The sequence below is a fragment of the Squalius cephalus genome (assembly GCF_949319135.1).
Source record: "Squalius cephalus genome assembly, chromosome: 11".
Classification (NCBI taxonomy): domain Eukaryota; kingdom Metazoa; phylum Chordata; class Actinopteri; order Cypriniformes; family Leuciscidae; genus Squalius; species Squalius cephalus.
The window spans coordinates 23,518,908-23,539,445 of NC_137132.1; the positions used below are offsets into that span (position 1 = coordinate 23,518,908).

General features: G+C 38.0%; 1 protein-coding gene across 8 annotated transcripts; it reads right to left on the reverse strand.

Annotated features, from left to right (window-relative positions):
* Positions 1 to 1,753: 1,753 nt before the first annotated feature.
* lsr (lipolysis stimulated lipoprotein receptor) lies at positions 1,754 to 18,808 on the reverse strand. Of its 8 annotated transcripts, none has more exons than XM_079885501.1 (12): positions 18,610 to 18,789; positions 12,789 to 13,115; positions 11,482 to 11,601; positions 10,799 to 10,855; positions 9,587 to 9,733; positions 8,106 to 8,303; positions 7,955 to 8,005; positions 7,432 to 7,560; positions 6,105 to 6,375; positions 5,572 to 6,028; positions 4,664 to 4,742; positions 2,005 to 2,732 (listed from the first exon to the last, which is right to left on the reverse strand). In XM_079885501.1, exons 1-11 carry the CDS (start codon positions 18,647 to 18,649, stop codon positions 4,710 to 4,712), a joined length of 1,830 nt encoding a protein of 609 aa, XP_079741627.1. In that variant the 5' UTR covers positions 18,650 to 18,789; the 3' UTR covers positions 2,005 to 2,732; positions 4,664 to 4,709. The 8 variants fall into 8 exon arrangements, with proteins under 8 accessions (XP_079741626.1, XP_079741628.1, XP_079741630.1 ...); XM_079885503.1 differs by having other exon boundaries at positions 7,447 to 7,560; positions 18,610 to 18,730; XM_079885500.1 differs by lacking the exon at positions 4,664 to 4,742 and having other exon boundaries at positions 1,754 to 2,732; positions 18,610 to 18,800.
* Between the last annotated feature and the right edge of the window lie 1,730 nt (positions 18,809 to 20,538).

Consider the following 20,538-nt stretch of genomic DNA (forward strand, 5'->3'; position numbering starts at 1 on the left):
CAATCATAGAAAAATTCAGTTGTATTCATCTTAACAATAGCCTACACAACAAATCAATATACAGAAAAACAGATTTCTAAAATAAGATATGGGCCACAAATCTGTGAGTTGGCTACAGTTTTCAAAACTGAACAGGTGATGTTGCAATATTCAGTTACTGTACTACAGTAAACTAACTACAGTAAACTAACAGTAAACTGTTCCAGCGGGTGGAGTTTACTGGTACTGAATATTAGGCTACACGTCACATCACCATTCTATAGCTTACTCTGGAACAGATTTTCACTGGAACTGAATATTACATCCAAATGTAATCAATCAACATATGTTGTTGTGTAACTTCAGCTATTGGAACAGTAATTCACAATTTTTCACAGGAACTGAATATTACAAACATTGCGAAAGAACGATTTACAAAACAACGATTGCGAAAGCGTGCACAGGTTATGAATTTGTTCACTGTTACCGTTGTACAGGCTACGTAGTTTTTTTTTCTTTATAGTTCTATTTTGTTAATAGATTTTGCATTTTATTTTTGGCTTTCTCGTGTGTCCCTATTTTTGTTGTGTCCTTTTTGAGCCACGGGGCGAAACGGGTATGGATTGAAAAACACGGTTTACAAGCTGATACTTTTTCCTCTGGTAGCCTACATTTAGCTTAGGATATTTATTTCCGTCAAGGTCAGGCTGCGATGTCAAATGTATTCCCATGAGTGAGTGATGCGCTTTTCGCTTTTAAAGTTTTATAAAATAAGTAGCCTAAGATATGGCTTGAATGGTTTAAAAGCATTCGCAAGCGCATCATATAATGTAACGCCATGCGGCCAAAGGATGACAGAAAAAAAAAGCGGATGCTGCGTTAAATATTTACTTAACACGAAGTCTTTTCCCATTTCTATAACGCTTATTCAACTTCCCGCGTCTACTACCTGCGCAGATATCGACGGCACAACTGGGTTGTAGGTTGCCAGGTTGAGCTCACAAATGGGTTGAAATTTGTATGATGTGTTGATTGCGCGAGTAGGATGGGTTTCATACAAGATCTGGCAACTGGACAACCTTGGAATAATGCAATGTGATTATTCATATAACGACGTTTGGGCCGTACAAATAACGGGAGAAATAACAAAACGAGAGGGGGGCGGGAGATGGGTGTGAAATACGGGAGACTCCCGGGGAAAACGGGAGTGTTGACACAGGTATGAAACATACCTCAAGTCCTTGTTGTTTTTTATTTCTCCATACATTTTGAACTGGATTTGATTAATCTTCTCATGTAGTGTTACAATGTAATTGTTATAGCAAACCGTATATTACTCAGATTCATTTACCAGCTGTCTGAACTGCGGGGGTCACTTGGCCTTTTGCTGATGCTGTTTCTTCAGATAGAAAGAAGGTAGGTGAGAATTTCCTAAGGAATTGCTGCTTTAAGACACCAGATGGATGAAAGCATTGATGGCTACCTCTCTGCTGTGATCTTGGCAGGCCACCAACGGTGGATTTCAGAGAGTACATCTCACAGAGGCAGTTGTTGGTCCTTCTTCTCTATCTGGGTTAGAAAATATGCTTTGTTTTCTGATAAACCCACCAGGCAGAACACAGTAACAGTAGAAGCACCTAAAAGCAAGCACTCTTTCATATACATATGTGACATATGTATATGAAAGAGTGCTTGCTTTTAGCTGACATATGATATGTCAGCTTCTAGTCTGTAAAGACAGCAATGTACAGGACCAATGACACCAGAACAAGCTGCCCAAAACAGGAACTTTAACTTCACAGAAACATTTCTAACATGACATGTATATTTGAATTGCAGACGTACAAGTGAAATACCTTGGCTCAGTAATAATGAATGTTATTGTCACATGCAAATTAATTCTGTATGTCATTCCCTGCTATTATTGTCCATGAATAGTAAACTGCCATCTAGTGGGCACAATTCAGAAACACCAATGAATATAAAAAAGTATGTCACATTGATCCCTAACAAGACAACAAACCTAAATACAATAGAAAAGATTTATTGCAAATTGACATTACAAGACTGTACAAAAATAGCTAAATGACTGTATGACCAAATCTCAGATTAGAATAAGTATTAAACATACCGGTATGTATAAAATAAAAACACAACATTAAAAATAGCACACTCAGGGGAATTTCATAGAGGTTCTTGAATTTGTAAATGTGCATAAAAAATTAACAATACATTATATAAATCACCCACTTGCAGAAACCGCATGATGAATCTAACAATACAATTTCAGTCCATACAAATATCATTTCTTTATGTTACATTAATTCAAAATCCATAGCTGAAAAACTAAAAGGCTCTTTTTTCCCGGACACAAATGAACATCTATTAAAAACACATTCAAATACAGAAATAGACATATTTGCACAGTAAAAATAACTGCTGATGCCGGGTACCAGTTTTTGAGCATTTGCTGTTAGTAAAATGTTCATGTAGGAACCAGATCATAAAAAAAAAAAAAATGCTAAGAATCTGCTATTTCATGTTCATAAACGAGCCTACATAACAGTGTAATAATCTAAACTATATGGCTATACAATTATTATCATTAAAAAAAATCCCATAAAAATACATGATGAATATTAACAAAACAAAAAAATCTCACCAATCAACCTAAAACTCAAACACACACTATTTCCATCTGAGCGTTCACTGCCGTGTCACACCACCAGACTCTCTCTGCTCACAGCCCCATTCTGGCCAAAGAAAACACAGCAAAACTTTGCATTAGTATTAAAACTATAACATGACTGAATATTAAAGCATTCATAGTGTCGTCTTCTTCTGAGTTTCACTTAACATTGATAAAGAAAAGCCAGAATTTGAAACGGAAAACATTTAGAAAAACAGAACATTTTTATAATGTTACAGCCAAAGGTGGAAGCTAAAAACACTATGACCACCTAAAGCAAGCATGACCTTTTTTTTTTTTCAGGGAAGTCATTGACTGACTTGCTGAACTCTGTACACAAACTAGTTAACCAAAATAAAATTTTGTACATCAGCTATAAATATCCTTCTCCGTTTTGCCTACTCGTTTATTTCTAGAATCACTGCTCCTCCCTGCTTTTTGAATATCTTATTATTCCATGCCAGGAATATGTCTATTCATTGCCTATAGATTACTTGGTATTAGTTTTAGTCTTTTTGTTATGTACTTTTTTTTGTCATTTTTATATTTCTATTTATCTTTAATCCATTTTTTTTTTTAAGTTTTAGTCATTTTAGTACTTTGGCTAGTCTAATTTTTGTTTAAAGCTTTTAAGTTTAAGTTTTTCATCTAATATTTATATTTTATTTTATTTCAAAACAATTTTAATATGTTTAGTTTTAGTTAACAATAACAGCATTGCAGGAAACTGGTATTTCAGCTGGTGCTGACCAGGTTTTAACTGGATTTTTAAAAAGCTTTCAGTTTGGAATATCACTGTGAATAAAACAACCAACAATAACCTTAAAAAATAGTAATTAAAGAAACAATACATAATTCATACGTTTTAAAGGCACAGTAAGTTTTGCTGCTAGAGGTCACTTATTCAAAACAATAACAAAGGCGTAGCTCGATGATGCCCGTAAATGAGCGTGGACTCATGGGAGATGTTGTCTTCACCTCTACAGCGATGCAAAGCAATCCGTCGGGACCAGGACAGAAATCATGTTAAGTCAGGTCATCCTCATTTATATAGCGCTTTTAACAATGTAGATTGTTTCAAAGCAGCTTTACAGAGATAAGCATATAATTTATGGTAACAGAGATTGTTTTGGCTTTATAGCGGTTCTATAATAAAGTTATTTTTCAGCTAAAGTTATATTTGATTGATTCGCTTCCGTCACAACGATCATTTGTTATTAAATTAGGGGCCACTAAGACGACACCATTCTCTCTACACAGACTTTAAACGCGAACCTGTGAAAAACGTGGATGGCGTTCACATGCACATTAAGAATGGCTTCTATAGGTATGTGCGTTTGAATATATGTGCGCAGGTTTGTAATTCCCTACAGACCAAGCCTAAACAAAGTACTGGTCTTTCCTTATAAATTTTGATACAGAATTTTATTTTATTTTGTCACTTCAGGGTAGGTACGCGAAACGAAATATGTTCTTTTACGAGCTAATGTATTAAAGTTTTATTAATGTTACTGTGGTATGAAGCAGGGATGAGAGCCTCGAGACCCATGGAGGAGCTCCGGAAGGATATAAGGAATGACGGCAGTGAAGGGCGAGAGAGGACCAGGCCTGGGACATTTTCCGTTGCTATTTTCATTATGCTTATGCCGTATTCAGATGTTGATTATGTCTATTACATTTATATCTTTCTTCCCTGTACTTGAACTTTGTTACAGTTACGTTTGTTCCCTTAAATTCACATTATTTTATCTCATTCTAATGAAACAGCCACGAGTGCTGAATTACTACTTATACAGGTCACTTTATTTGACAAATTAAAATTGTGGTGTAATGCAGAACTGTTTTACTTGGTCAAAACAATCCTACAAAAATATCATTAATAAAAGCTGGATTACTTGTGTTGCTAAATGGCATGCGGTTAATTTTAAATTATATTGTATGGTGGAGAAAATGCTGTATTACTGTTTCTACAAATAAACCAAATAAGACACATACCCGTTTACACCTGGCATTTTAATCAGTCTCTTTTGTCCACTTTCAATCACTTCTGTCCGGATTTCTTGGCGGGGAGGGTCTATGGGTGGGTAAATGTATGGGTTTTATGGATGCTCCGTTCGATCGGGCACAGATCAGTATCTGCCGATAATCACATTCTATGACTCGATCGGGAGTCACTAAAATAGGCAGATCTCACCAAACGATTGCAAATTGATGACGTCAGACTTCAGCGCCACAGTCATGTCATAACTCCAGTGTGGAGTTATAGCGCGGTCTCAAGAAACAATGTGTTTTTATGCTACGGATCTGAATCTGAGTGCAGTCAGTGCACACACCTGGAATGCACGCACATAAAGCTGCTTATCATACAGTGTGTGACCACTTATCTGACTGGGCTTGCCTTGAACGGTCAAATACACACACTTATGTGTCAAAATGTTTCTTTGTAAACAGTCGTTTGTCTTAAGTGAACGTGTATTTAGCATTGTCCACTTGTAATTCGCTAGAACAAAACGCATCTTAATACCAGGTGTAAACAGGACCTAACCGTTTTGAGCAATATAACAAGAATTCGTTTTCTGTCAATAAAGGTATCCAAACAGTTGCTCACCTGTCTAATAAAAAACATAATATATTAAAGCATATTTGGTGTTTCCATGGTTTTTACAGAAGTAGGACCAGAAATCGAGGATAACGTGGATACGACGTCATTGATACATGATGCAATGACACAGGCCATTACACTGGTTAAAATTGCGAATTTCTCTTGATTTAAACATTGTTGGAAACATTTGGGATAATGCAAGTACACAACTGAACAAAATATATAACACTGTCCTAGTGATTGTTGGATATTAAAAATCTTTTATGCAAAAATCTTTCTTACTTTTGAATCTGGCTCTTACCTTTTTTAAGTTGCTCTTTTTGGATGATGGCAGACTGTCACTGTCCTCAGTGTAGGGAGGGGGAGGAGGTGGGAAGCTGCTGTGATTGCCACGGCGATCAGGGTTTCCAGAGGGCGGGGCGAGCGGCAGAGGGGGCGGTCCGCCGTGTGGCCCCCTGAAGCGGTCAGAACGGTCGCTCTCGCTGTCGAGCCTCTCGCGACTGCGGCCTCTCTGCTGTTCGCCTAACTTCTTCTTTTCCATGGCCTCCTTCAGGAAGCTGTCATCGTACGCGTCCCGGCCTCCGCGGCCACGATCTCGCTCCAGATCCATCAGGTCATCACGACTACGGCTGCGGCGGCCCTGGAAACCGACCCCACGGAAGGAGTCTCCACGACGAGGACGATTGTCAGGAGAGTAATCACGGCGTCGACGGTCATCGGCGTATCCTCGTCCGCTGCTGCTCCACTCGTCATCCGAACTAGACAGAGTAAAGTCACGTTTTAAGAAGGACTGAACGCATTATTTTAGCACGATTTAACGATTAATTCACTAACCCTCTTCTGTCGCCCCTGGCCCCACCATCTCGACGAGTGGGTGGGTAATTGCGGCCAATATCGTCTAAGTATTCCATGGAGTGGGCGCGTCCTCGATTGTCAGCTCCCCGCCTGTGCTCGTCCCGTCGGATGTGCTGAGACACGCTGCTGATGGTACTCATATTCTCGTCCACATCATCGTACACCGTGGTAAGCTGAGGTGGTCTGGCCCGACCACGATTTCGAGAGTCTGGACCGTCGTGAAGTGAGCTCACCTCGCTCATACCATCCACTGGAGGACAGGTAAGAAAAGCAGAACAAGACCAAAATGTTTTAATAAACAAAACGATTACAAACAAATCATCCCCCAACCTTGGAAAAATGGAGAATCTACAGGAAACAAAGTTGAAACAAATGTGTTTCCTTTAGATTGCCTGTGAACTTTCACACACACAAGTAGGACATGTTTGTGAATCCCTAACCCTGTCAGAAATTGGTTGATTTGAATGTTGTTCATGGACCTTCAGAGGATCTTGACCCAGGAACATGTCCTACTTCATTTTAAAGCGGCTATATGTAAGAATTTCCATGTATTATCCCTTTTTTATTGCCATGTGTCAACAGCTTGTAAATAAAGTAAAAAAAAAAGAGACTTTCCCCAACTTTCTAGATTGTGATTTTTTTTAAGGTTTTTGTTAGGAAAATGAAATTGATGTGACATTTACGCACGCTCCTGAGAGCCTCTCTTCTATTCTGTGACACATGAAATGAATGCATATACAATGTTCTGGATGATGCTTAAAGAGCCATTCTGTACTGTATGTCAATGTGCCATGCAAAGAAAAGAGATTAACTCAAACTATAGTCTCACATAGCCAGATCTGTAGACTATACAGTACCAAATGTCATTTTAATCACCTCATCTGTCGACATGATGCCGGTTAATTGCAGAGCTTGTGCAAACATATCCACGTCACTGCGATCCGATGCTTTCTTAACTGCTGTTTCTCATCGCTGTCAGTTTTGTTGAGCATTTATTTAGTTATTGAAAGAAAAGTGCGCAGCACATATTTACATCTTCTAAACGTCACTCTCAGCAGCGTTGATGACGCCTGGATATTTATTCACAGTATATTACTACAAAAGTATTTCCTAAAACTTCTTTTTACTTTCAAGCAAAGAACGAAAATGAATACTAATCAACTTTGTGTTCACTTTCAGTCTCTTGTACAGCCACCGGTGTTGCTAATAACAAGGGTTCCTGAATTCTACATATAGCCCCTTTAAGCACCACTTTGTTATAACCCAACCCTCAGAGTGAAAGTTAGTGCCCATCTCCAGAACTCACGACGACTGTATTTGCCTGGAGTGTTCCCTGGGCGACTGGGGTCAAGGTTGGCCAGTTCTCGCTCCATATAGTAAAGCACCCGTGTTGGGTTTCCATCTTGGTCGGCCTGAACACGGTATCCACTACGCTCTGAAAAACAATACCAACATTAGATTTAAATCAACCAACATTTAGGTTTAAAATCACTTAAAAATAAAGATCAGGGGTGCCCAATCCTATTCCTGGAGATCTACCTAGATCAAACACAAGTGAACCAGCTAATTCAGATCTACAGGAGCACTTCATAACTACAGACAGTTGTGTTGGAGCAGGGCTAGATCTGAACTCTGCAGTTAGGTAAGTCTCCAGGAAAAGGATTGGGCACCCCTGATTTAGAAGGATTAATAAATGAGTAGGAAAAAATACTAGATAATAAATATATCGCAAATTAATTACATATGTTCTGCAAAGTATTTTAATTAAAAAATATAATATTATATAAAACATAAGTCCAAAACTGATGTAGTAAAGATCTCTCGCGTACTTCCTCCACCATCGTGGTCTTGCAGCAACGGCACTTGAGATCCTTGGCCAACTGTAGTGGGAAGAACAAATGATCAACTAATTAGATTTATGAATGTAAAAAACTCTTTTGTTAAACTGCAGTTTTTAGGGCAATGAGAGGAAGAGTTGACCTGAGCTGGCCCCATCGTAGTCTCTGCCGTAGCCATTGGAGGGAGGACCAGCGACGCCCATCGGCATAGGGAGCATGGGAAGACCATATGGAGCTCCGCCAACTCCATAAGCTGGCTGTCTGTACATGCTTGGGTCATAGACGGTGGGTGCGTACTGACTGGGGACACCAGACTTAGCCATTTTACCAGCCTCGTATACTGCAAACATATTTAATTTAGTGCAAGTTATTATTTAAAACAAAAATGCAATAAAATGTGTGTTAAGGTTTAGAGGCTTTTCTCTGCAAATATTCATGCATGCACATTTTTACAATTGTGTAACAGGCTCAGGCTCTGTTGCCATGTTTTTTCGTATTGAGTGTACTACTACACATCACCAGAGGCGCTAGGGTACTCTAGAAAAGGGTATATACCCAGGTGGGTAGTAGAGCAAGTTAGATTTGTTGGACAGAGGAAGCATGGCTTACTGCTGTGTTACCACAAACCACTTTGAGTCCTGATTGGGAAACTTTGGTTTTAAGCTCAATCAATGTAAGGAGTATTTTCTTTTCTTTCATTTATTCTACGTATTTTCTGGTGTGGTTTTTGTATTGGTTTATAATCATTGCACATATAACTTTTTCTGTGTTATTTAAGATTGTTAGTTGACTGGCTTCACTGCTACTGTTAAGTTTATGTCTTCTGTTGTAGAGGGACTCTTTATTGCTACTCTCATTTATATGGCTTCTATTCATTGCTTCGAGATCAAAAGAGGATTTTCATTCATGGAATGTGTCTTTACTTCACCCTGTGGATCTCTTGGATCTCTGGCACAAGGATTGTAAACATGTAGCTTTGCTTTTTGGGATTACCTGCATGTTGGACTTATTTATTTTTGATTGGAATTATTCTGTCGAAGACCAGCATCTCCATCTTCACCAGACTGTCTTTCGCACCCATGGACTATATATATATATATATATATATAAAAGGCTTTCAGGTTCATTTCAATTCATGTACTGTTGTTACACCGACTCCATATCAGGCTGTTTTTCCCCCGCTTATGTTTCAAAGACTGTGGGTATTTTAAGCCAAGCCTGCCTACATCTGTGCAGTCTTTCTTTCTTGTATGCTCATTGTTTGTTTTGTTTTCAGTATCCATCATTGGTTTATTATAGTTTTTGTTTGTCTGTTTATTTAAAATAGCCTGACAGTTTCATGTGATTTATGCCTGGTTTTGTTTATGTCTATGTAAAAAGAAGTTGGTGGTTCCCTTCCTAAAAATCAGACTTAAAGCTGTCTTAAACTTAAAGTGGTTGAGGCAGTTATAATTGATCTGATTAATTCATCAGCATATCAAATAATTAATTTGATTAATATTTATAATCTACTTGACAGCACTAATGAAAAAAACAATTCACACAAAGGGGAATTTTGAACACTTTTCTATAACACATTTTCCACTAAAAGTGGAAGTGGAAGTGAAGGAGGTGTGGACTCACAGGCGCGGGGACAGCAGCAGCGCTCCGGGCAGCAGGGGCATCTGACGTAACAGCAGCAGGTGTGAGGGCAACACTGACACCAGCAGATACCGATCAGGAGCAAAAACAGCAAGAAGCCCAGGACCACCAACACCACTAACAACCAGTCTGGAGAACAACGAGAGACAAATCGCTTGCTTCAGATACCAAACAGAGGACTCAGGGAATTAAACAGAAAAGACTGAAGAGATATCAGTGTAAAAGCAATATTGGTTTAATTTCCATTTCATGAGAAAATTGCCCAGAAGACATAAAATTGGGATATATATAGTTTACACACTTATATTTTGGCATGTCATGAGATGTTTTTATCTTCATGTGTGCACATTTCTGTCAGTTCTTGCTGCTGGCAAGCAAAAAAAAAAAAAGAGAAGTATTTGACGCACATAAAGAAGAACCAGCCGGACAGGTTTTGCCTCACAATACTCTGCCAGGGCTTGATTCCACCATGCACCATAACAACATCCTACATGCACAGACACAACATGACTCATGTGCAGACGCAGATCTTAGAAACTATTCCACAATCTGACAGAGAAAACCACCAAATAACAGAAGCCTATGCAAATCTAAGGCAGTAGTAATGTACAGTCAGTCATCTAACTGTAAATTACCCCACTTATTCCATAGCTACTTACCAAATAAATAAATGAATGGATGTTTAATATTGTTTTACTAAACAATATTAAACATCCATTAATTTATTTATTTGGTAAGTAGCTATGGAATAAGTGGGATGTTTAATATTGTTTTACTAAAATTGGTTTATTACGTGAGAAGAAATAGGTTGTGAAGTGATAAGACAGAATGCTGCCAATCAGAATCAAGTACTCAAATAAAAGATGCATAATAATTAATTAGTAATTGACCTAGACAAATCAGAGTCAAGTCAGAGTAGACAAATAAAAACAAGGCTGTGGATTAATTTAACATGTTGTACTATCGTAAAATCTAATTTTCAGTGTTTCAGAGACTGGACAAAATTCAAGGACACAGTGACACACATTGAACACACAGTCCTTCTGTCTCTCAAAATCTTGTTTATGCATCAAATTCTACTCCAAGATCTATAATTTTAGTCTACAGTTTCTAGTCTAAGGCTGCAGTGAATGAGACCTGGCTGTGGCTGGTGAAGGATTCAAATACACCTCTAAAGAGAAGCACTTATTCTACCTTCCATGATCAGTAAATCAATGCCAGGCAGCAGGTCTGTAGTATTTGACTTTCTCTCTGTGAAAGAAAGACAAAGCCATAATTACTGAAAAAGGCTTTTCGGCATCAGCCCAAGGAGAAAAAAATAGCCTTTAAGTTATAGAATTACTACTACTGTTATTAGTCTAATTATTAATATTAGTATTTATCAATATATAATTGTTTTCTATAACATTAAAGAAATACTCTTGAATCCTTCACAAGCAAACCGTGACCTTCCAGGTGGAAATTAATGAAAAGGTAACACTTTTAGTTTAGGGTCCAATTCTCACTATTAACTAGGCGCTTATTAACATGCATATTACTAGGATATTGACTGTTCATTAGTACTCCTAAAGCAGCACGTATTAATGCCTTATTCGGCATCCATTAATCCTACCTGATACCTAAATTTAACAACTACTTTAATAACTATTCGACCCTAATTTAAACTGTGACCATTGAAAATAATATTTTTTTATAATAAAAACAAAAACAACTTCCAAGATATCATCTAACACAGCCCTAATTCCTCACATGCACAAAAACAAAACAAACAAAACACAGATTGAATGAACGAACAAGTGTGCAATCCATGTGTTAAAAATCACACATGTTTGGGTGTCTATCAGTCTGAGATTGTTTGTCAGAAGGTAAACACTTACCAAGCACAATGAGCTCTGAAAAACACTCGCCATTCCCTGAAAGGTCGTGGGCTGAGGCGACTGTACAGACATACACACCGCTGTCTCCCCAAGCAGTCTGAGCAAAGTTAAGATCTGCATCTATATATAAATACATGAAAAAAAAGTAAGAATAGGTTTCAGAGGTGCTTAAATCATATCATAAATGTACATATTGAAATCTTAGCAGATAAAATGGCACATTGTTAGTGAAAATAATGAAAAAAAAAAGAATATATAGCCTAAATAATTAAACAAACAATACATATGTATTACAAAAATACCACGCTCGTGTACACGTACACATTAAAATGCTCTGAACCAACTACACAGCGTGTTGTGTTTGCGTCCAAACAAAGAAACACAACACAGCAAAGCAAACATAAAGCACAATGGAGATATTATAGAAGGATGAATATGAAGTAAATATATCTAATTAACAGAATATTAAACTAATTAAATATTCACGGCACGCTATAGCTATATAAGGGAAACATGCACGAGTGGATTGAGCGCGCAACGGCACAGATGCGCGAGCTTGTCGATTGTATCCCTTTTTCACATATCATATGTCACTGGAAAGTTTGGTGTGCGGTCAGATATGGCAAACTGGTAACAGCAAAGAAAGTAAAATAATATTATAACATTAACTGAAGTTGCATGCTCTTGATTGCTGATCTTGATTACTCAGCACATGTGACATTTGGATGAAAACTAAATCGTATGTGCAAGTCAAAACATGAACATTACGTGAATTATGTACAATGAGTGATTCCCTACATTATTACAGGAAGGCGGTACAGTAATCACATGACATTTTCAAGAAGTTTTCTGTGCGCAAACATCCCAGAAATAAGCCTCTCAGAAAGCACAAGAAAAGCCTAGTACATTAAGTCCGCTTTCATGTCTTCTTGCACTTGAATGGACAAATTCACACATAATTATGTCAAAATGCCCATATAGGAAAGTATCCTTGTGAAACATAGTAGGTTATGTCTTAAGTGATCGTAAACAGTTGTACGTGTGTAACAGTGTGTTGGATACGTGCAGCTCTTAAAGTGACAGCAGACTAATATTCCTGATAAAAAATCCTTAGCATTGATCCCTGCTGAAGCAGCTCTAAATATTCACTATGCTATTAAATTAGATAAAATATGATAGAGCAATAATATTAACAGTGAAATTAACAATAGCTCCTGCAAGATGAAGATAATGAAGGAAATATCTATTTGCTAAGCCAACTAATTTGATTCATATTCTTTTGGTTTCTCTGCCCAAAGATGACTTACTATTGGTGATGCTGATCTGACGGCCCTGGTAGTCTTTCGCAAGTGTGACCGACGTTTGTTTCGAAGCCACTATGCGAACGGTCCTGGCACTGTCTGCACACTCTATGTTGGGGTTGTAGTTTGGGTTGGACTGAGCGATGGCACTGTCAGCACTGCTGGGGTTTAGAGCAGCTTGGACCGGGTCTCTGCAGTAGGACTTGTACTTCCAGATGATCAGTGGAGCGACTGTAGCTGTGGTAGTGTAATCACAGGTGAGTGTGACCGGCTGGAATAATATGACCACATAGCGCGGCTTATTGCAGATCACATTGATGGCTGTGGTGAAGCCTGTGGGAGAAGAGACACATTTAAATATACAGTAACAGTATCCACAAATAGATGAAACAGGGAGGTTTAAGACATTCCCATGAACTTGGACAGGAATTAAAAATAAAATAGGTATCAAATACCATCCAAATTAAAAAAAGGAAAGGATTGAAAGGCCTTTAGGCAATAACAAAGACTCAAGCCATTTCAAAAGGCAGTACAGTACATTTAAAGAGCCTGTTTTTATGAGAAGCCTTCAGACAGAGACTTTCTGTAAAGAAATATCATTCTTAAAAAACAAAAGTAAACAACAGATTAAAACAATCCAGGTAAACCACATAAAATGACTGTGAATGTGTCAATGAAGATGCAAAACTCATCTTTAATCTGTTCAAATAATAAAGTGGCTTTTCTTAGGCTTAGATTTATTGAAAATGTTTTGAATGCACAGGAAGCAAAGGGTCCTCTTGAAAATTATCTTTCAATCACTTAAAGCAGGGGTGACCAAACTCATAAACGTGTTATGCAGCACGTTTGAGCTTCAGCAAGAACCAATGAGGCTCATTCTCGTGTTACGCAGCACGTTTGAGCTTCAGCAAGAACCAATGAGGCTCATTCTCGTGTTATGCAGCACATTTGAGCTTCAGCAAGAACCAATGAGATTCATTCTCGTGTTATGCAGCACATTTGAGCTTCAGCAAGAACCAATGAGGCTCATTCTCGTGTTATGCAGCACATTTGAGCTTCAGCAAGAACCAATGAGGTTCATTCTCGTGTTACGCAGCACGTTTGAGCTTCAGCAAGAACAAGTGAGGTTCATTCTCGTGTTACGCAGCACGTTTGAGCTTCAGCAATAACCAATGAGGTTCATTCTCGTGTTACGCAGCACGTTTGAGCTTCAGCAAGAACCAATAAGGTTCATTCTCGTGTTACGCAGCACGTTTGAGCTTCAGCAAGAACCAATGAGGCTCATTCTTTTGTGTTATGCAGCACGTTTGAGCTTCAGCAAGAACCAATGAGATTCATTCTCGTGTTACCCAGCACGTTTGAGCTTCAGCAAGAACCAATGAGATTCATTCTCGTGTTACGCAGCACGTTTGAGCTTCAGCAAGAACCAATGAGGTTCATTCTCGTGTTATGCAGCACGTTTGAGCTTCAGCAAGAACCAATGAGATTCATTCTCGTGTTACGCAGCACGTTTGAGCTTCAGCAAGAACCAATGAGATTCATTCTCGTGTTACGCAGCACGTTTGAGCTTCAGCAAGAACCAATGAGGCTCATTCTCGTGTTACGCAGCACGTTTGAGCTTCAGCAAGAACCAATGAGATTCATTCTCGTGTTACGCAGCACGTTTGAGCTTCAGCAAGAACCAATGAGATAGGGCTGGGCGATAAATCGATTTTATCGATTAATTCGAATTTGCAGTTTACGTCGATTTTTTTGAATGAAAATCGGTTTTCTCTTTAACATTCGCCGACGCTCCCCTCTGGGCTCCCGTAGCTCCGAACGGGCTCAGCTCTTCCCCCGCGCGTTTGGCATAGAGATACACAAACAACACGGCAAGACCGCGGCAGCACAAGCACACCCGCCAAAAAACAATCTACAGTCTTACAAACTGAATCCGCAGAGCTGCCAACTCTCACGAATTCACCGTGAGACTCACGCAATCGTCACTTTTTACACGCTCTCACGCTACACATCCATTTTCTCACGCAGAGAAAAATCGCGAAGCAAAGAGGACACTGACACCGACAGACAAGACAGAGAAGGTTACTATTGCTATGAAACAAATTCTCAGCTCTCAGATTCTGTCGATTTAATTACGAAATTCAAATTTTTTTTCACGTTCCCCACCAATCCCAATCCATCCATTTCATGTTCTGTTCTGTTCTGTTCTGTTATGTTACATTTTCACTGTTTACAAAGGCAGGGCCTGCCATCTTGTCTTTTTGGCTTGTTGTTTCTGATTGCACTTTAACCCCAAGGGGAAAATCCAAATCAAATCCCAGAAGGGAAAATCAAAACAAAATAAAATTAAAAATTGTTTTGAACAATTTCTTTGTCATTTGCAGATTGATTTTAAGTAGGGGAAGAAAAAAAAATCGGTTTAAATCGTAAATCGAGTTTTTTGTGAAAAAATCGGGGATTTTTTTTTTAGGCCATATCGCCCAGCCCTACAATGAGATTCATTCTCGTGTTACGCAGCACGTTTGAGCTTCAGCAAGAACCAATGAGGCTCATTCTCGTGTTACGCAGCACGTTTGAGCTTCAGCAAGAACCAATGAGGTTCATTCTCGTGTTACGCAGCATGTTTGAGCTTCAGCAAGAACCAATGAGGCTCATTCTCGTGTTACGCAGCACGTTTGAGCTTCAGCAAGAACCAATGAGGCTCATTCTCGTGTTACGCAGCACGTTTGAGCTTCAGCAAGAACCAATGAGATTCATTCTCGTGTTACGCAGCACGTTTGAGCTTCAGCAAGAACCAATGAGATTCATTCTCGTGTTACGCAGCACGTTTGAGCTTTAGCAAGAACCAATGAGGCTCATTCTCGTGTTACGCAGCACGTTTGAGCTTCAGCAAGAACCAATGAGATTCATTCTCGTGTTACGCAGCACGTTTGAGCTTCAGCAAGAACCAATGAGGCTCATTCTCATGTTACGCAGCACGTTTGAGCTTCAGCAAGAACCAATGAGATTCATTCTTGTGTTACGCAGCACGTTTGAGCTTCAGCAAGAACCAATGAGATTCATTCTCGTGTTACGCAGCACGTTTGAGCTTCAGCAAGAACCAATGAGGCTCATTCTTTTGTGTTATGCAGCACGTTTGAGCTTCAGCAAGAACCAATGAGATTCATTCTCGTGTTATGCAGCACGTTTGAGCTTCAGCAAGAACCAATGAGGCTCATTCTTTTGTGTTATGCAGCACGTTTGAGCTTCAGCAAGAACCAATGAGGTTCATTCTCGTGTTACGCAGCACGTTTGAGCTTCAGCAAGAACCAATGAGGTTCATTCTCGTGTTACGCAGCACGTTTGAGCTTCAGCAAGAACCAATGAGGTTCATTCTCGTGTTACGCAGCACGTTTGAGCTTCAGCAAGAACCAATGAGGCTCATTCTCGTGTTACGCAGCACGTTTGAGCTTCAGCAAGCACCAATGAGGTTCATTCTCGTGTTACGCAGCACGTTTGAGCTTCAGCAAGAACCAATGAGGCTCATTCTCGTGTTACGCAGCACGTTTGAGCTTCAGCAAGAACCAATGAGGCTCATTCTCGTGTTACGCAGCACGTTTGAGCTTCAGCAAGAACCAATGAGGTTCCTTCTCGTGTTACGCAGCACGTTTGAGCTTCAGCAAGAACCAATGAGGTTCATTCTTTTGTGTTATGCAGCACGTTTGAGCTTCAGCAAGCACCAATGAGGTTCATTCTCGTGTTACGCAGCACGTTTGAGCTTCAGCAAGAACCAATGAGGCTCATTCTCGTGTTACGCAGCACGTTTGAGCTTCAGCAAGAACCAATGAGGCTCATTCTCGTGTTACGCAGCACGTTTGAGCTTCAGCAAGAACCAATGAGGTTCCTTCTCGTGTTACGCAGCACGTTTGAGCTTCAGCAAGAACCAATGAGGTTCATTCTTTTGTGTTATGCAGCACGTTTGAGCTTCAGCAAGAACCAATGAGATTCATTCTTTTGTGTTACGCAGCACGTTTGAGCTTCAGCAAGAACCAATGAGGCTCATTCTTTTGTGTTATGCAGAACGTTTGAGCTTCAGCAAGAACCAATGAGGTTCATTCTATAGTTTGAGTACAACATTGAGTTCCTGGATGTCAATGTTGAATTTACTGTCGAATTTGAACCACTGAATTTGTGGAAGCGAATTTGCAAAGCGAAATAAAATGGACCGAAAATTGCCTGTTGAATATTATAGGTTGTATTTTTAAACAGTTTGAATATTTTGGAAGTGAAATATGAAAGGTGAATGGATTATTGAATTTTTAATAATGAAAATGTGTTTGAAATGTTTTTAATTGAAATATTCACAGCTTAAATATTCAACCATGTTGAATTTCAGCCCATAAAAATGCAAGCCCTAAAAATACAATGCATTAAAATGCAAGCATGGTTAATGCAATGCCTATTTTTTTCAAGAAGTGCAATTCAACAGGCTTTTTTATTTCAAAAACATTTGACATTATTTTACTTCCATAGGCAGAAAGATTTCAGATTTCATCCAAAAATATCATCATTTGTGTTCCGAAGATGAACAAAAGTCTTACGGGTTTGGAACAACATGAGGGTGAGTAATTAATGACAGAATTTTCATTTTTGGTAAACTATCCATCCAATAATTTTTCTTACCATAATATATTAGCAGTGTTTAAATCAGAGCATTATTCTAGTCAAATTCAGGAGATAGCCTAGGTTGTATTGTAATATGTATTAGCCCTGAACTTGCAACCAATGTTCAAAGCAATGGTCAAAGTATTTTTTAAACATATATGGGTTACATTTAATTATATATAGTTACAAAACTACAAACAACATCTGATAATTCTTTTAATTTTGTCAGGAACCTTTTAATTAAACTGTATTTTTATTGGTGGCTTCCTTAAAACACTTTTGAGGAAAAAAAATCTCTCATCACACTTGATTAAGGTAATTATTGCACTACTTCCTACCAATATGTAAACAAACAATGTGACATTGATTCCATGCTTCATTATTATGCATATTCCTGTTGTTTGTCCTCTGATAGTTCTAAAATAAAGAAAACCCCTAACATACAGCTCAAAGAACAATAGCCTTTCACAAAAGCTATAATTAAACAGTCTTTTCATGCACAACTGTTTAATGATACCTTAGTTAAAAACGATGACAGATGCCATTTACTACAAAAAGACTCCAAAAGGCCATTTTAAGCAATGTTTAGGATTACTAAAAAAGGGTAAACAAACTTTTTGCATTGGTGACATCACATTATGACATCAGGCTATGGGTTAGATATGGTTTTACAAAGATTATCAGAGGATGTGACTCATGTGTCTGACCGAAACTATTTCAGTGTGAAGGGGACATGGTCACCTCCTCCCACACAATCCACATTACTCATTCCCTAAACAACAAACACTTAAGAAAATACAAATAAGACAAAGTGAAACCATTGCACAATAACTACCTGAGGTCTATTTCAAAATGGATGTACATTTGTACTGGGCTAATATCTGATATTTAAATCGATTTCCATTAGTAAGATAGTAATTATCTGATTAAAAGTTGTGAAGGACAAATTATAGCATTTGGCCACTTATTTTAGTTAATTATAAGTCAAAACAAGTAACTACGAATTGGTCCATATGTCCTTCATGAGATCTAGTGTTGTAATAAACTCAATATAATCTATGATATTTATAAAATGATAATCTATTGATATTTTCCAATTCAAATCTACAAAAAAGTGAAAACAGTAAAACATAAACTGTCACATCTGAGCTTTGGTGAAGAAGAAATAACGCACTTAACGTACCTGTAAACAAGAAGAGGGTAAAGATTATACCCTGCCACATATTATCTCAAGATCTTTTAAAACACACCCAACATTAAATTCCCCAAAAGTAGGTAAAGAAAGTCCGAGTAGGCCTATGTGTCGTTAAAGCAGCAGTACTTGTCTCAGACAGGTGCGTCCTCCATTTCCTCGTGCAGCGACAAGCGAGGTATGAAAGTGTAACCCGAAACTCAGGTGAGACCGGCGGGCCACTGCAAACACAATACGCGTACAGTCATAGGGGCCCAAAAGAGAACAATATATTTCCTGTTTAAAAATAAGGACTCTTACACATTATTTTTGCTTCTTAAACAATCGGACACCATATTGAAGAAGAGTATTTCGTGACTGTAGATCCGGTTTGACGAGATTAACCCAAAACGTTTAATAATACAACGCCCTGTAATCCACCTTTGATGAGAGAAATGGTTTAGTCCACTGGCAATCTATGAAGGCCGAGTTAATGATCGCGCGGAAGGTTTTGGTTAACCTCGAAGGGGGAACAACTCGTCAATGGGCAACACTGCAAGTTGTGACACTTTTACTAAAGTGATTATTTCTCAGTGTTGGTTTATTATTGAAAGTCAGTTACATATATATATATATATTTGTATATATATATATATATATTTGTAAATTATATTTGTAAATTATATTTGTAAATTACGTAATATTATAAATATTATATGTAGGCCAAAACTTCATTATTTGTGTCAGTTTCATGTCAATACTTGGGTACTGTCTATTGTGATTGTCAAAACATTTTAGTAACTAAACTGAATTTTATTAGGTTAAGTGACAACATGTTACAATGTTTACATGGTACAATTTCTGGTAAGATACGGGTTTTTTTTTTTTTTATTGCTTGACACAAATTTCACGATTTCAATTAAATTAAATTCTTGTGATTTGATTTAGCCTATTGGCTCATTTGGATAAATACTAGGTACACAAGATAGGCGTTATTTTCTCAAGAAAAAAAAATCTCACCTCATGCTGTAAACATACAGAGAGCCCTATCAGCTGGTAGTATTAAGGTTATATAGGCATAATAACAACTTTAGTAAACGTAAAATAAAATATGTCAAGTAAAAATATAATAAATATGTAATATAGTACACATATTTAGCAAAATAGCCTACTCCCTTTTTTCTAGCCAACTAACGTGCCACTGACTGATCTATATACAATGTCATTATATAGGTGGCTATATATGGAATTAATTTTGTTCCAATAATAATGAACGTAACTTTTCAAGAAACTAATTAAAATATAAATTGAAACTGAATAAAATATCTTTGAAACTGAAAAAGAATAAATCGCAGGCAAATTTTTTTACTTCGTTTTTAATACACTGCATGTTTTGCTAACTATTTCTCATATTGCGTTCGCTGATCTGAACTTACAAATGCGCTTCCAGAGTTTTCATTTACGCTCCCAGAGTTTTCGTTTGCTGTTCTGACACATTTCTCTCGTGGGGGCGGGGCTAGTAGTAGTGCGTTCTCATTGGCTACTGAGGTTTTTATTGACAGCTTCTTGACCAGGAAGTGAAGACGTCAGTGCTGTGTTTATGTGTGGATTTGAGCGTCTTAAGCACAGCTTTCTATTTCATTTTAATGATATTAAGTTAGGTTTGTTTTTTAATTGTATCTGTATTTACCTGCTGCTACTACTTTGTCGACAGAAGCTTTTAGGAGCACAAGAGATCTATTCAGTCTATTCAGGTGTAATTGTACATTAAAGTACTGTATAATACTTAAAATATTGTATAGTGTCCAATGTTTTCGGAGAATATTTGTTTATTCCTGATGATTCTTTTGCATGTTAGGCTCTGATTAGGTTGAGCTGTTACAATTTAAAGAGAATACTAGCAAACGTGTGTGATATATTCAGCCGTCAAGAAAGTCAAAC

Excerpts from the sequence above, each read along its gene's own strand:
- lsr (XM_079885500.1), bottom strand. The coding sequence starts at position 18,649 with ATGTGGCAGGGTATAATCTTTACCCTCTTCTTGTTTACAG. Across the intron at positions 7,561-7,954 it reads AGACCACGATGGTGGAGGAA|AGCGTAGTGGATACCGTGTT; the intron begins GTACGCGAGAGA and ends ATTGTTTTTCAG. Across the intron at positions 2,733-5,571 it reads AAAAGAGCAACTTAAAAAAG|AATGGGGCTGTGAGCAGAGA; the intron begins GTAAGAGCCAGA and ends TTCTTTGGCCAG.